This window comes from Trachurus trachurus (assembly GCF_905171665.1).
Source record: "Trachurus trachurus genome assembly, chromosome: 8".
In the NCBI taxonomy this organism is placed as follows: domain Eukaryota; kingdom Metazoa; phylum Chordata; class Actinopteri; order Carangiformes; family Carangidae; genus Trachurus; species Trachurus trachurus.
Genome location: NC_139905.1, coordinates 23,314,092 through 23,330,160, shown reverse-complemented (window position 1 = coordinate 23,330,160; position 16,069 = coordinate 23,314,092). Strand labels below are relative to the sequence as shown.

Genomic DNA, 16,069 nt, shown 5'->3' with positions numbered 1-16,069 from the left:
TCCCTGAGCCGAGCTGGACCAAACCAACCCGAGACAGAAGAACAAGAGCAAGACAGTTCATCGTACTTGAAGCCACGAAATCTGTTTTTATTTGTTTAAATAACTGTTTCGTTTTTTTTCCAGTGTGACTGTAATTTTTTTTTTTTTTTTTGCAATTGCAATTGCATTTTCTTGCACGAGAGTGGAGTAGCAACACTCCTCACCATCAACAACATTGCAATCAGTGATCGAGAAGAACTCAAAGAAGAAGGAGAAGGTGAAATGCAGAAATCAAACGGCTTCTCGTCGGACCGAAACATCCTGTGTCTGTTTGACGTGGACGGCACCCTGACACCACCCCGGGAGGTAAGCTGACATCCCGGCACAGTCACTGCTTTCTGCTCATGAAGCTTTAGTTAGAGCTCCCTGCTGTTGTGCAGCGCTGCGCTGTGCTGTGCAGCCCCGCGCTCCTGCCATCCTCATGTAGATCTGGTCACAAACTGTAAATGAAAGCACACTATGTTCTTTTGAAGATAGCACGCGCTCCATCATTCTCTATTTTCATATTTTCATAGCTCTTTCGTATTACTGTGTAATTCACCTCCATCAGCCTACTATACAGCTCACATCGGCTACATAACATACCACCTCTGCCACCAATGGCTCCTGTGGTCGTGTGGGTTAGTGATGTCTGTTGACACATAGTAGTATATGCGCCTCCTCTAAACTCTCCTAGACAACTCACATGGGATGAATTCCTCTTCTCTGTATCAATGTAGGCAGTTGTATCTGGAGGGAAACATTACATAACACCCATCTTTCTGATCCACTTTATTTTAGAAAGTTGTGAAGAATTTAAAAAAGAAACTGAGATAGCCTACTGTTATTCCAAGTGATTTATGTGTCTCCATTGTTGTTTTGTCATTGAGTTTGGCTGTCTGAATGGGTTTAACTAAGGTAACAGTGTGTGTGTGCAGTCAAGTGCCAAGATTTTTACATAATGCTGTCTCCTGTGGGTGCAGCTCAGACGTTTTTCTCCCATATGTTCAGAAAATGCAACACTGCCACTATTGTTCCGTTATCACATGTATTTAGCTTCCTAATGATATGTGTGCATGTCCAGGCGTGTGTGGTTTGGCAGAGGGAGCTCTGTCCCACCACTTAACACAAAGGGATAACATGAAGTGCATTTTCCCTCATTGTGCAGAAAATTGACCCACAGTTGGACGAGTTCTTCCAGAGTCTGAGGAGGAAAGTGAAGATCGGCATCGTGGGAGGATCCGACTACTCCAAGATAGCAGAGCAGCTCGGGGAGGGCGACGATGGTGAGCACCTGCTCCCTGTCTATAAAGCACTGACGGTTTATTCACTGTATTTCATTCACCCTTATAGATGACACGGCACAACCTGACACTTTTTTTTCCTGTGACGTCTGCTTAATTGGACACCGGTCCACAGAGAGAGGATCAGACAGGATGGGTCCTGGGAATAATTTTGGATTTAGGCCACAAGTTCAAATTAAAGTTCTTTGCCTGGAGCATCTAAATAGAGATGATTATGGAGATATAAAAGGATGATAACTTAAGAAGTTAGTCCAGCCTCATCGTCCTTCTCCTCCTCTGTGTAGCAGTTGACAGGGCTCGGTCAGCAACTGTTGCATTTGAATGCATCATGACTGATTTCATGATGCATTCAACAGCACGTTGGGAGTCACAGCTGAAACAAGGAACAGACTAAACTTAGACTCATGTGCCATCGTTGACATCTGAGCTCACATGACAACTCCAGTGGTTCAAGTTTACTTTTGCTTTTTTGACCTGTGAATCCTGCCAGAACACACTGGCACACTGACCGTTACACCGCGGTGCCAACAACATCCCAACTGAGTTAACACACACCTACTTTCACCAGCTAACAATGTGTCTATCACTATCAGTAAATATTAGTCTACACCTGGAATGTAGATGTATTGTGCCAAAAAGGGCCATGTAGTTTCTTCACCATGCCAAGTGGGCTAAAGGTGAAACTTTTCATACTTCATGATGCACACACACACACACACACACACACACACACACACACACACACACACACACACACACACACACACACACACACACACACACACACACACACACACACACCTGATGTTGTTGTATGTTGTAGCTGCTGCATAATGCGACGACCTATCAGAAAATGTTATAAAGTGATACCCAGAATCAGTTAAACGTGTAGGCTAATACAAAAACATTTTTACATGGAGTTGTAAGAATATATTATTACAATATAAAACATATTGTAATAATATATTCTTATAACTATGATGATGAAAAATTTTATGACACAATCTGTTAGAACGTTTTAAACCCAACCTGACTTTTCATTGTAATCTGGTATCACACCATTCAGCAGTTACGACATCTCTATCACTATTGTTATTATAACTTAATGTTATTTTTAAGGTTCAAGTTAAAGCAGCTTTTCAGCCTGACTAAGTTAGACTCACCCTGCTGAGTGATGTTGGCAGAGAGCACACAGGCCGACGTGGGAAGGTCAGACAGATTGAACTTGACTTTTCCTGGCAGTGTTACACTGTAATCCACTACAAGTTAAATATATCGGGCCGTCCTGTTCTTCTGTATTAATAGTGGAAGAAAAAGTTGGAGAGCCACTGATTTAGTTGAGTGTGCAGGTTTCAGAGAGTGAATGAGAACATGTAGTCACATTTCACCTGCCTCTTCTCTTGCAGTGATCCACAAGTTTGACTACGTGTTTGCTGAGAACGGGACCGTGCAGTACAAAGATGGGAAACTCCTCTCAAAACATGTGAGTGAACAGCTACAGTGTCACAGTGTGAGCTGGTATCCTGCATATTATGTGTCTTGAGGGCAATAGGAGAAGCATGTTTTCATAATTGTTTTAACCAGCTTTATTAAATTAAACTGTCATTCACAAAAACAATGGGACAGAGCACAGTCTGTTGGTTTGTTCATTAATGACGTGTGTTTTCAACCTGGCAGGCGATTCAGAACCAGATTGGGGAGGAGCTTCTGCAGGACCTGATCAACTTCTGCCTCAGCTACATGGGGCTCATCAAGCTCCCGAAGAAAAGGTGAGACCGAACTGTCACAAAGTCCAGTCCCTTAGTGAACACACACACACATGCACATACACAGACACACACCTTTGACCTGTATTCTTGGTATGCAGGGATAGTGGGTACCTTTATCAGCACTGATCTGTTAAAGCAGAACAACTCTTATGATCTCTGAGCAAAACAAAGATCAACAAGATGATAACAGGTTTATATGTTCTGTTTGTAGACAGTAAAGCAGATGTCTGTCTCAAATCAGTCTCTCTTAATGTCATTTAACCATGCCTCTGTTCCACGCCTGCAGGGGGACGTTCATTGAGTTCAGGAATGGCATGATCAACATCTCTCCCATCGGTCGGAGCTGTTCTCCCGAGGAACGCATCGAATTCTCTGAAATCGATAAGGTTAAATGACTGTCATTACTACATTCTCAATGAGCAATCGCCATGCAAATAGAGATGTGTAACTAACCAGAAGATGTCATTAAGTGTGAATTTAGTACATCAAACATTCAGCATCGTTGATGTTGGTGGGAGAAAGATACAACCACTCTACCCCAGTAAAACTAAACAGAGTGGGGGCTGAATGGTCTGTCGTCACTATTAATGGGTTAGCATGTCGATTTGTTGTCTGCCAACAAAGCTCAAGCTCAGACTATTTGCATTTTTGCCAAAATCTTATTAATATACAAATAATATAAACTGTATGTTCAGTCACAGAGAGTCACAGTTGAACCACCTCTCTGTCTCTGTCCCACTGTTTCATGAAATGTGCTCAATTAAGCAGACAGAGGTCAAACAATGGTGGGTTTTCAGGGCGGCTTAACAGGCTGTCCATTGATGGCTCACAGAGCAGGGCGATATGGAGGAAGCAGATAGCACAGAAGAGGACAGGTTTAACCCTTTACTTCCCTGCTGTGTTACATTCAGACACAGGATATTGAGGACACTTATATAAATAATAAATTGGACAAAAGCCAGAGCCAGAGTCCCCGAAAGTCTTCCAACTTAAACCTGACTGCTTCGTCTTTTTCTCCACAGAGAGAGAAGATCAGGGAGAAATTTGTTGCTGCCCTAAAAGAGGAGTTTGCTGGGAAGGGACTACGGTTCACGAAAGGTGAGAGAGTTAAAAGCTGAAAGCCCATTTACACAGAAAACTGCCACTGTTTTTAATTTAGTAATTAACTGGAAAGTAATAAGGTCTAAAAGTGATACAATAATAGACTCCCTTTAGTTTTATCCAGGTCGCTAAATGAGCCTCGCTGTGCTTCCGTGTCTGATGAGGAAGAGAAGTCACATCTGAATCAAAACATACAGGGAGAAAAAAACCAGACTTCACTGTGTCATATTCTATCCACCCACATTAACTCCGATAATCACATCCGGGAAATTTGACAAGACAAATGAGTCATCTTGTAATCTCCATAACACTGCAGGGCCAGCAGCCATACAGGGATAGAAGAAAAAGACAGTGTGTATTTGTGTATATCTTTTCATCTGGCATCCACTTCATTGATAAAAAAAAAAAAAAAAGAATGTGCCTGACTGATCAGACTCTCACTTTTTTTTTTTTAATCTTTAAGCAGATATCTGTGTCTCTGGTGCTGTTTCCAATGTGTCACCTCATATAAAAATTCTTACAGCAACTTCAGCTCAGTGAGCTTTACAGATTTTAAATCTGTAATTGTACAGGCAGGTACGCTAAGCTGTGCTATTCGAACAGGATGAATGAATAAAAGCCTCTGCAAACTACACCGTGTATTTATCCTCCCCCCTTCTCAGTAGGATCTTCTTTGTATGTTTATTTAACATTAGCATTAACAGCTGTTTAAAGAACAAACTGCCTAAGCCTGCTGGGGATAGATGGGCAGTTTCTGATACCGAGTCTGCCCTGAAGATGTGGAGCTTCTCACAGGGCTCAGTATTTCCTTAATTTAATGTGAATATAACGATGACTGAAGCTCTTGGTAAGGCTAGTAAACCAACAGCTATAATATTGATTATGTAGCCATAGTGAAACATAGCTCCTACCCCTGAAGTTGAGTAACAATCAACTAACAGTATAACTACAGTAAATAAAAGAAGCTCCCTTAGTGCTCTGCTTTTCAGCAATGCAGTTTAATGACAAACCAGTTTTACAGCATTTCTGTTTGTCTGGTGTCACTTATCTCTGTTTTTTAAAAAAAGACCCCCCGCGCCTCACACTTAATGATGTGTGGAGGACCTTGTGCTGGACATTGAAGCTGTCAGTTAACTATTACACACACACACACACACACACACACACATACACACACTGTTCCCTCTTTCCCTGGGGCAACACGGCAGCAGTCAGGCGAATGGGGCACTTGATGTTTGCTTACGTGCTCTGCGAGGTGTGAGTCGCTGCTGATGACGCGTGGAGGATGTTCATAGTTCAGACAAACAGACCGGGCAGACGGGCTTGTTTTTCTTTAACACTCTCCACTCCGAGGATCCCTGGCAGGGGAGAGTGTGACGTTATTTCTGCCAACATGTATCCGATTACCTACAGTCTGCCAAGTCACTAGGGAATGACTGAACCATCAGTTTAGGCTGTGGAGGTAGCAGGTGTGTGTTAGTGGAGGATGTACAGTACAGGGTGTATTTGTTTATCTCCTGCACTACGTCTCTTGTCAGCAGAGGTGTTATATAAACCTGTCCCGCTGTCCAATCGGCACTCAGAGTACAGAATGTAAGGGACGCTGAGACTGATGACCTGAGGTGAAAGCCATTATCCTGTATGGATTTTTTTCCCTTATTAAATTGTACCAATCACAGAGGAAGAGCCGTAGTTGTAGATAAGCAAGTCCCTGTGTGAGACTTCTGTGGAAACATGTCCTATGTCTGTGTCAGGAGGACGTCCCTGCTCTGTTGAACATTTATTATCCTAATTGACTTATTTATCAGATTTCTCTCCGTTTTTTCCCCTCCAACGCGTCACCTACAGTATTGTGTCCTTTATCCAGAATGCTCACTAGCCCTTATTTATTAAGGCAGGTTCAGGTTTAGTAATTGGATAGAGTGAAGGTTGAGTAAGGTTACACACGCATTGTCAGCAGCTCAGCAGTCTTCACACGGTCGCAGCTCTCAGGAGGCAAAACAGCAGGCTGGGGGGATGGGCTGCTACAGATGTGCCTGAATTGCTGAAGTGTTTGTGGTCTGAGGTTGAAGGTGTTTAGGATGGAGGCGTGTAGAGGGTGTGTGGCGGATTCAGCCCTCTGATTGGCTGGATGCTTCTCAGCTGTTGCTTTTGTTGTTGGCTCTTTAAATCTTCAGATGAGAGACAAAAGCAGTGAAAAGAATTGAAGGTGGAAGAGAGGGGGGGAAGGAAAGGCAGGGACTTTGCAGGAGGCTTTTCAGCCTGTTCACAGTTCAAAGGTTGATGCAGTCATTTAAGACGAAGCTGAGCAACAACAGAGTGTCAGAGAATTTTAAAGTGAAGAACCAAAATGTGCTGTTTTAGATTTTAGAGAAGAAAAAAAAAAACATTGCACTTATCATCTTATATCTGAGCTGCAGCTGTAATCACGCATAAATAATTCTTGAAAAATAAGAAATAGTTTGGTATTAAACAGGGGTTGCATGTGTATTTATTTGTTACACATCCTTTCTCCATGTACAATACAGTGCCTCCTTTTAGCAACAAGTTCTCTGAACTGGCAGAACAAACAGGTTTGTCCCTACAGGAGCTTAAAAAAGCCTCCATCGACTGCTTGTAGTGTAAAGACCATTTGTCCTGCAGAGCTGGAGGTGTTGACTGTAAATAAAAGTGGAAGAGTGGACTGTTGAGAAAAAGACGTATTGTAACTGCAGCATTAACACTGCCTGGTCCGCTCTTTCCTGAAATATGTGTGCACTAAAGAATATGAATGGTCAGGTTAGAGAGAGGCATGCATGGCATTGTTTAGAGGTGTATTTGTCCAAGAAATACATGGTGTATTGCACAAAGTCATTGATTATAACCGAGTGTTTGTATTGATCTTGTTTTAGGTGGTCTTATCAGCTTTGACATTTTTCCTGAGGGCTGGGACAAGAGACTGTGTCTGGAGCTGCTGGAGAGTGAAGGCCTGGACGAGATCTACTTCTTCGGCAACGAAACCTCAGACGTAAGTGTAGGGAGGATTTGGAACAGAAGCCCCGTGTTAGAAACTTTGTTGTGTATGTTGCACAACAAATGTTACACCATGAAATCGTGATGCATTCATCTCACAGGGATTAATCTGCTGCTGTAGATAGTGTCACACAGTAGATGGCTGGGGCTGAGGTCAGCAAGAGTCAGTTTCACTTTACTTTTGCTGCTGTACTGCATAGTTTGCTCTGTAAACATCAGTAACACAGACTAGAGGCTGTTTGTTAAGGCTGAGGGGTTAAAGCAGATCACTAAGAGGACATTGATCAAACAGAAGAAGCTATTCCAGGCTGCAATAACCCATCCATGTTCTGCTTTTTAATTTTAATGATTCTCTCTGTAGGGAGGAAATGACCATGAAATTTTCAACGACCCACGGACCATCGGCTTCACAGTCTACTCTCCGGAGGACACGGCCAGGCTCTGTCGAGAGCTTTTCTTCGATGCCCCACCACACGAGTCCTGATGCATTGAACTGACTCGGCCTCGTGTCCTCAGTCCCCTTCTACCCACAAGCCCCTCCGAACTCCCACCTGTGGGACTCTGCTGGTACGACACCAGGCTTTTTATGAACTGCTAAAAGATACACTACTGATTTTCTCCATGTGTTTTTAAAGGGACAGTAACTGAATAAGTGTTACATGTTGACGTGTGAGGTTTTAATACTATGTCTGACTGCAGAGTCACGTGTCTGCAGTATGTAGCATATGTATCATAAAGTTAACCAAAAGAGATTAGAAATGAAAGTTAATGCTTCACATTACTTTATATGTATCTATAGAATGATGTTTTGCACTAATGTTGAGATAATTTTATACCATTAGTTGGTATAGTCTTGTTGAGTACTGCTAAAGGAGATGAGGTGTGTCAGAGTGATTTTAAAACAGGTGACGTTTGCTTGTTGTCTTGTGAGTCCAATTTGGAAGTGAAATATGAATGAAGCATTGAAGAAGATGGACCTTTCCCCCTCTAGAGGATTTATGAATCATTCCAGGCTACCACTCTGCACTCTGAGGTGGATGAAGTTTTGTTGATGCTATACTGTGTGATCCTGTTTTAATCTCACAAAGCTGAATGAAAGAAGCTTAATGGGTGTTGATTGTTTTTGCTTCAAGAAGTGACGATTTATCAGATTTATATCTGAAATTGAACATTACTAGCTGAATGGATTCATCTTAACCAGTGAATTAAGCTACTGTGACCAAGTCACTCTACCAGTTTTTGTCAGTCAGCTCTGACAGCTTTTTATGTAAAATATTTTTACAAGCTGTATCATGGCCTGCACGCTGTATACCATGTGACTGTATGTATTGATGCTTATTGCTTGAGTCCTTGTTGCTGTTTTCAACAGCCGATTAAAGGTTCTTTTTTTTTTCCCTTGAATATGTTTTTAAAATGTGAAAACTGCCAGGATAATTTTCCCGTGAAAAGTTTATGGCCTGTGCTACTATGGTTGAGAAAGAAAGAAAAAAAAGCATTCTTGATGGATCATTATTGTGAATATGAGAGGCTTTTGATGTCTCATACATTAGCTGCAGTCATGTGTCTGACTGTAAACACTCCTACATCAGAAGGATCATGTAAACTTGTATGTGCAGCACAGATTTGGCTCTTAAACGTTTATCTGATGATAACTATTAGACTGATTAAGCTTTTCGGTTATTTGTGGGTAGAAATGTGTTTTATGTCATATACATTCATCCATTGTAATAAATCTTTTTGATATCATTTCACCAACCCCAGATCTCCAGTGTTATAATTAAACCAGTTGGATGAATTGACCTCAGAAATGTTTATTTACCCCAGAAGGCTGCAGATTCTCCACCTTCATTTTACCACTGGAGGTCGCCAGAAATGTTCTTACTGTATGTTTCTAACCAGGTTCTTTCAAAGTGAAATGCATTTTTACTTTTGGCAAACACTCTTGCTTCATTGAGTATTTTTCAAATGTTCTTATTTCTTATATCATTCAGCAGTGTCTTGTATTAAGCTTTGACATGCATTTGACCAAATGTTTGGTTTTACTGATTAGAAATCAGTAATAGCTGTACATTTCTGAACTGTCCAGAGTCATTTTGTTTTACTGATTTGTTTTGGTCTCTCTCTACAAACCTTTCATTTTCATCAGGCATTAAAACCGGCTGGGACCCTTCCTTGTCTCTCTCTGTAGTTGAAAAGGATACACATTAACACAGAGCATTGTGAACTCTGTGCTCTGTTCAATACTCTGCAGAACAGAATGCTCCTGTTTTCCTGGCTACAGTAGAAAATAATAAAAACATTACAGCACTTGATTGTGTTCATTGTCTATTGTAGTACATATAATGAGCAGCTATGTTGTGCTTATTTTCTTATTATTCATGCACACTGATCTATGTTTTATTATTATTATAATATTATTATATTATTATTCATTGTGTTATTTTAATTTTGATCCCAGATGCTGTAACACCAAAATGTCCTCTTCTGGGATCGATAAAGCCTTAAAAAAGGTGGTAGAGCTGAAGTTAAACTGTTAGTATACTGTGTCCTGGTCAGTAGATGTCGCCCAGAGGCAAGTCTGCAGCTTGAAAGCAGCTCATTGTTTAAACTGATTGTTTCAGGTGTGAAAGGTAACACAGGTTGGGCTGGACCTGCTGATCTACAACATGATAAAAGTGGCCAAACCTGGTCTGAGGTGTTTCCCATCTGAACACAGGCAGACAACACCAAACACAGGTGTGAATCAGCAAAAGACGCATGGAGGACACATTCAAGAGTCAGTCATTAAAGGGATAGTTCACCCAAAATTCAAATTTCACTCATTATCTACTCACCCTCATGTCAACTAAGAGCTGTGAGAATTTTCAGAGTCCTCCGTCCCTTCTCTGAGTTACGGGGGGTCTGCGCAGCAGTATTTGTCCATATAATGGTTGTGAATGGACACCAGAGCTCTTCGTCCAAAAAGACACACCAAAAAACATCCAAATACCTCCATACTGCTCGTCTGTAATGTCCCTCTTGTATTGAAGCCCCGACATGAGAAATTGTTCCGAAAAAAATTAAATAAGTCTATATTTTAAGCTTGTTTGTAGCGGAAGCTCCCAGTGTCTCAGTTCACTGCTCTGCCTGTGTAAGTGCAAATCTCACGTGATTTGCACTGACCGGCGGAACAATTTCTCATGTCGGGGCTTCAATACAAGAGGGACATTACAGACGAGCAGTATGGAGGTATTTGGATGTTTTTTGGTGTGTCTTTTTGGACGAAGAGCTCTGGTGTCCATTCACAACCATTATATGGACAAATACTGCTGCGCAGACCCCCCCGTAACTCAGAGAAGGAACGGAGGACTCTGAAAATTCTCACAGCTCTTAGTTGACATGAGGGTGAGTAGATAATGAGTGAAATTTGAATTTTGGGTGAACTATCCCTTTAAGAAGGGTCTGGACCTGACATTAAACTTTATTGTCTCTCATGGCATCCATCTTCATTTGTTGTTTATTCAGTAAAGATGGTGGCATATAGAGATTTCAGAAGAAATATTTATGGATTGCCATGAAGATGCTCCCACATTGGGATTTACTTTTGATAGAAAGAAATGATCACCTCTCTCAGATAAGTTGCAGCTCTTCACAACATTGTTGCAACACACCTTAAATACATCCCTTAGTGTCGTTTATAAAAACACATCACTATTAAGGATAGGAATCGAGATGCAGTTCCAAATTGTCTGAAACATCGTATACCTCTGACAATTACCAATTTCTTCTATTGACTCTTGTGGTTTTCAAGAAGACAAACGGAGAGCGAATGGATGGCCTAGTTCCAGACCAAATAACACGCACATACAGTATAAATGATTTATTCAGAAATGCAGGTAAATGTTTTTGAAGGGTACCGTTGAGAAGAGAAAAAGACAATTTAACCTTATAATTAGTCTGGGAACATCACTGTCTCTCAGCTCACACCACTCCTGCTCCAGCTCCCACAGTCTCACTTCCACACACAAGCTGAAGAAACAGAGCTCTCACGAAACCTGTGAATCTTAAAATGCTTTAATGTTCTTTCAAGGCTCAGTAGAAGTAATCATGGGGATCACCACCACAGTGGCTCGTCCACAAAAGAAAAGTGCCAGAACAGAAATGAACAAGGGTTCATGTTGAACTAATTCAGGCAGTGACACTGAAAGATAAGACAAGATGCATAGAGACTATGGGACAGATATAGAAAATGACCTACAGTACAGTATAGAACCTGAATAACTACAAACAACTTTATTGTGACAATGATCTCTATTGGCACCAACTATGAAGTCATGTGGTTCACCGTCACAATGACTATGCTCAGTAAATCACACAGATACATGTTTTTTCTAATCATAGAAAAAGAGATTTAAAAACAGTTTTGTTTTTCAGCAATTCATGGAAACCTTTCCAAACGGGGATTTTCAAACAAGACGACAAATGGACTAAAACCTGACGGTGATGTCTAGAGTGACGTCTGCAGTGCTATTGTGGCAGTTGTCATAGTGGAAGTGGAAGTTCACATTTTTTCAGTGCGAGCTTTAAGTGTATTACCCAAAATAGAAAAGCTTGTAAACTGAGGACACACACACACACACACACGCATACACACAGATCTGAACAAACCATCAAATAAATAATTAAAATAAATAACTACAAACAAGAAAATACAACAAGGATATGTATATTTCAGGGGAAACGCTTTCCTTTCACAGTAAAATACTGTATATAGTTTGTTACTGAAATGTCCATATTTGGTTTAATATGGTACTTCAGTGAATTTCAGTCCTGGTCTTGCTCTATGCGTTTTCCTTCTTATACTGATTTTCTCTGCCTCCAACCTTAAGTACGTTTCCTCTCAATTTCAAAATAAAACTTCCTCTTCTCCATCTTAAAATCACATGTCTAAAGTGGTGACCTGAAACCCAGAAGAAGCCAGGTCATGAGATGTCCTTTCAAGAGTACAAACTTAGAACTGTTTATATTTAGGGCTTTGGGTTTTTCTGTTTGAATTTATGTGGGTTTCTACTGTAAAACCAGCTGTGATTTACTGCTTTAAGGATTGTCAACCTGCCATTTCTTTCTTTCACTTAGCACCATAATCATTTAAATCTTTTCAACCCTGTTCAAGTACCTGAACTACTTTTTTTTTTTTTTTTTGTTAAATCTCTCTTAAATTCTGCTGTTGATGTTAAAACAGTTTCAGTTTCAACAAGTTGTCTGATCCTTGTTTAACTTCACATGTGAAACTTGAAAAAGCAGAGTAACTTTACACTCCCACCTGAAACATGACTCTAAATCAAAGATGTGACTTTACTAACAATCAATAAATGGTCAGATGGTCACGTACACAGCAAAATCGTCAGTGCAGTAAAGGGACAGTCCGTCAGCTCTGTGAGTTGATCTGTCATTATAATCTAAAAAATAAATTGTTGACACTTACTAACACTGGACATTATGCTGAGTAGGTAAATGTTTTAAAAGAAAGGTCTTAAGCACAGAATGTGAGTTACCCGGTCCCAGAGCACCTACCCCCACCACCCCTCCACCCCCTCCCACCCCAGCACCACCCACCAGGCCCGGAGCTCGGGGCCTATGAGCTGATGATCTGGCCGGACCAGGTCTCGTGTTTCGTCCCTGGGTTGAGATGTGTGATCTTCACCTCCACCGCCTGCACCTTCAGGTTCTTGGGTGGGACCCGGCTAACTTTGTATGTGACCTCGTCGCCCTCTACTGGAACATACTCCCCCTCGATGCTGAATCAAAGAAAAAGTTAGGATGAGTTCATGTGTAGGTAGAGACTTGTGAGATGATTTAAAGCAGTGGTTCTTGTCCCTGTTTTATGACAAATTCTCCAGACAGCAGAGTGGTAAAGAGTTGACATGGAGCAATAATTAAATACCAGATGAGGAAAGCCTTAGCTTAGCATAAAGACTGAAAACAAGAGGACACTGCTAGCCTGGCTCTGTCTGAAGTTAAAACTCATTTGCCAGCTCCACTAGCCTACAGCTGGCTCACTAATAGGATGCAACTATTTAAAACTGAAACAGTAAATGTCTTTTGTACAAGCAGCAGAAACTCTGGGAAGTCATAAAGTTGATTTATGCTTGATAAAGAAATTGTTACAACAAATAACTCCAAATGAAACCGCCCCATCAACATGGAAAAATCTCCAGGCTGAACTCCTATCCTTTAATGTCTTCCGTCGTTTCCTAAAGAACCGACAACAAAAATCAATTGAACGGCGCCTCTGCTTTTGACCATTTTTGCCACCACGACCCCCATGCTCCTTGCACTTTGTTTTAACTTATATTGTATTGTGGCCCTATTTATTGTAATGTATTTGTATCTTATGGATGTTTGTTGACGACGTGTGCTGCTGCCTTCTTGGCCAGGTCACCATTGAAAATGAGATCTCGATCTCAACGGGTCTTTTTACCTGGTTAAATAAAGGTTAAATAGAAATTTAAAAAAATGTTTCTTTCTTTCTTTCTTTCTTTCTTTCTTTCTTTCTTTCTTTCTTTCTTTCTTTCTTTCTTTCTTTCTTTCTATGTATGCACTCAGCAAGCAGGATTCAGTGTCCTAAATACAAATTATTTACTAGGAATTGATTTTCTACTCTAATTCTTGGCCAAATACAGAATACTGTTACATGTGTGTATATTCTCCAAAATGTCAAACCAGGCTCATTATGGATGTACACATGCATATCACAGACATCTGCTGGAGCACTGGCTGAATGTTTGACTTTCAGATCCATGATACAAATGTTTGGCAAATGTTTGAACTGGATCATCCAGCGTAATAGGTTTGGAGAAATTTGTCAAAATTTGCTTTTGCTGAGGCTGTGAAAACATTTGATGCATTGCTTGTCCTGAATCTAAAAAAAAGTAGAATAAAAGCAGCACAGAGAAGTTGCTGTACTTTCTGTGCATGTCCAATTACTGCAGGTGTCACAGTGTCCCCGGGGAACTGGAGAGAACAACTCTCCCTTTGAAAAGAGCACATGCTGTACAGGGTTGTTTGCCGAGTTCTTACATTAGTTCAGAGTTTGTTTTTTTGCGTTGCTGTTTGTAATTCAGCTAATGCATGATGTGTTTGTTTGATCTCCTCTCCTGAGAGTGAATTCAGCGATGCCACCACTTACTCTGAGATGTGAACGAAGATGTCCTCGCCGCCATGGGATGGTCGTATGAAGCCGTGACCTTGTGACCTGGAGAAGTTCTTGCACATGCCCTTGAACACTGGACCTGAGTGAGCACGTACGGTGCTGCAGACAGAGAGGGGAGGAGGACAGTCAAGGTCTCACATTGACCATGAAAAGGCTCGTCTCAGTATGTCTTACTGTTTGTACATAAACAAACAGAAAGAGCAGTTTACTGTTGCGTTTCACCATTCATGACTCAGGCCTTTGTGACTTGAGACTTAAAGAGATGTGAGGGGGATTTATAAAGGAGGTGAGAGAGGAAGATGAAGTGCTGATCAAATCAACTCCTACACGCCGCCTCATAATGTCACTACACTACTGCAGCGGAGATGAGAACGCTAATCTGCTGAGTCACAGTGTACACAGCACAGTATTTAACCTTTCTTCAGCACCAGTCAGTCATGATACAGCAACTTGTCAGATTTACAATCACGGCAACGTGGGATTCACATCCTTTACTGATTCAAATGAAAGCAAAGCAAAGCAGCAAAAATTCAATACCGACATAAAGGCCTTCTTCATACAAGCTTTATAGACTGTAACCAGTGGCTTTACTGTCAATGAATAATTGACTAATGCTTTATATAGGCTATCTGTGACCCACTTTAGGTTTGTTAACTAGAGATTTTCCACAACTTCTGTATACTTATCTGTATAATGATTTTTCTTCTGCACTAATTGATTAGCATGTAGTACATGTGGCCTACAATTTATAAACCTGTTACACCATTTTTGTTTGGTGATTTGTCTAATTGTCTAAAAACTAAAATAGGACTACTTGTCTGGGTAACACAATAAGTACACATTATCAAGCATTAGTTAAGCATTAAATACTGAATTCATCATTTATAACACATGAATACTCATTAGTATGTAGTTTATAAACACAGTTGAAAAGGTTTCACTCATCATTGATAAGCACTAACTGTATTAAACTACTAATGAGTATAGGCCTATTCATGCGTTATAAATTAAGAATTCAGTATTTATGAATGATTAATAGGCTATGCTTAATAGTGTGTACTAAGAGTTACCCTTGTCTGTGACATGAATGACATGAAATGCAGAAGGAGAAACACAGCTGTAATTTCAAGTTAGTAGTGCAGCTCTCTACTTACGCTGAGTATGTGCGGGTGCGTTTGGTTGGCAGCGGGCTGGGCAGGTCCCGGGGTAAAGGCTGCTCCTTGCCTTCCTCCCACACCCGGCTCCCCTCCCTCAGGAAGGGGAAGGACAGGGTGAGAGGGGCGTTGGGGGAGCGCAGCTGGGTCCGAGAGGGCGATGTGAGGCTGGGGTCCGCCATGTCAGATTTGACACCGAGGAAGAAGAGGAGGAAGATGGGGGGAGGGATGGTGTGGATGCAGTGCTGGATGCTGCTGCTGCTGCTGCTGCTGCCGCTGCTCCTTGAGCCGGAGGGTGCTGGTGATGATGGGCTGCTGACACCGCTGTCTGTCGGCTGCTGTATCCGTGAGTCCGTCTGGCTCGGTGCGGGACACGGGCTCAGCGGTTATCCAGGTCAGTGCTGTCGCTTCAAGTCCGTCAGGGAGGACCAGCTGTGGAGAGAGAGAGCGGAGGAAGATGACAGAGGCGTCGTATGGCTTTCAGCCCCGATGAGAGGACACGTCCAGCCGGCAAGAGGC

The 16,069-nt window shown here is 41.5% G+C and overlaps 2 protein-coding genes across 2 annotated transcripts; one reads left to right on the top strand and one right to left on the bottom strand.

Moving 5' to 3' along the window:
• Positions 1-9,503, top strand: pmm1 (phosphomannomutase 1). Its single transcript, XM_083977644.1, has 8 exons — positions 1-345; positions 1,187-1,304; positions 2,729-2,805; positions 3,000-3,091; positions 3,378-3,477; positions 4,114-4,189; positions 7,084-7,199; positions 7,566-9,503. Exons 1-8 carry the CDS (start codon positions 262-264, stop codon positions 7,686-7,688), a joined length of 786 nt encoding a protein of 261 aa, XP_083833770.1. The 5' UTR covers positions 1-261; the 3' UTR covers positions 7,689-9,503.
• Positions 9,504-11,268: 1,765 nt separating this feature from the next.
• On the bottom strand, positions 11,269-16,069 carry csdc2b (cold shock domain containing C2, RNA binding b). The gene is made up of 3 exons (XM_083977648.1): positions 15,551-16,069; positions 14,373-14,495; positions 11,269-12,981 (listed from the first exon to the last, which is right to left on the bottom strand). The coding sequence occupies exons 1-3, from the start codon at positions 15,730-15,732 to the stop codon at positions 12,819-12,821; spliced, it is 468 nt and encodes a 155-aa protein (XP_083833774.1). The 5' UTR covers positions 15,733-16,069; the 3' UTR covers positions 11,269-12,818.

Bases quoted from the DNA above. Each gene is read 5' to 3' on its own strand.
- pmm1 (XM_083977644.1), top strand. From the start codon at position 262: ATGCAGAAATCAAACGGCTTCTCGTCGGACCGAAACATCCTGTGTCTG. The intron at 3,092-3,377 runs GTGAGACCGAAC...CCACGCCTGCAG, and splicing joins ATCAAGCTCCCGAAGAAAAG to GGGGACGTTCATTGAGTTCA. The intron at 3,478-4,113 runs GTTAAATGACTG...TTTTCTCCACAG, and splicing joins AATTCTCTGAAATCGATAAG to AGAGAGAAGATCAGGGAGAA.
- csdc2b (XM_083977648.1), bottom strand. From the start codon at position 15,732: ATGGCGGACCCCAGCCTCACATCGCCCTCTCGGACCCAGCTGCGCTCC. The intron at 14,496-15,550 runs GTAAGTAGAGAG...CTCTGTCTGCAG, and splicing joins CGCACCCGCACATACTCAGC to CACCGTACGTGCTCACTCAG. The intron at 12,982-14,372 runs GTAAGTGGTGGC...TCTTTGATTCAG, and splicing joins ATCTTCGTTCACATCTCAGA to CATCGAGGGGGAGTATGTTC.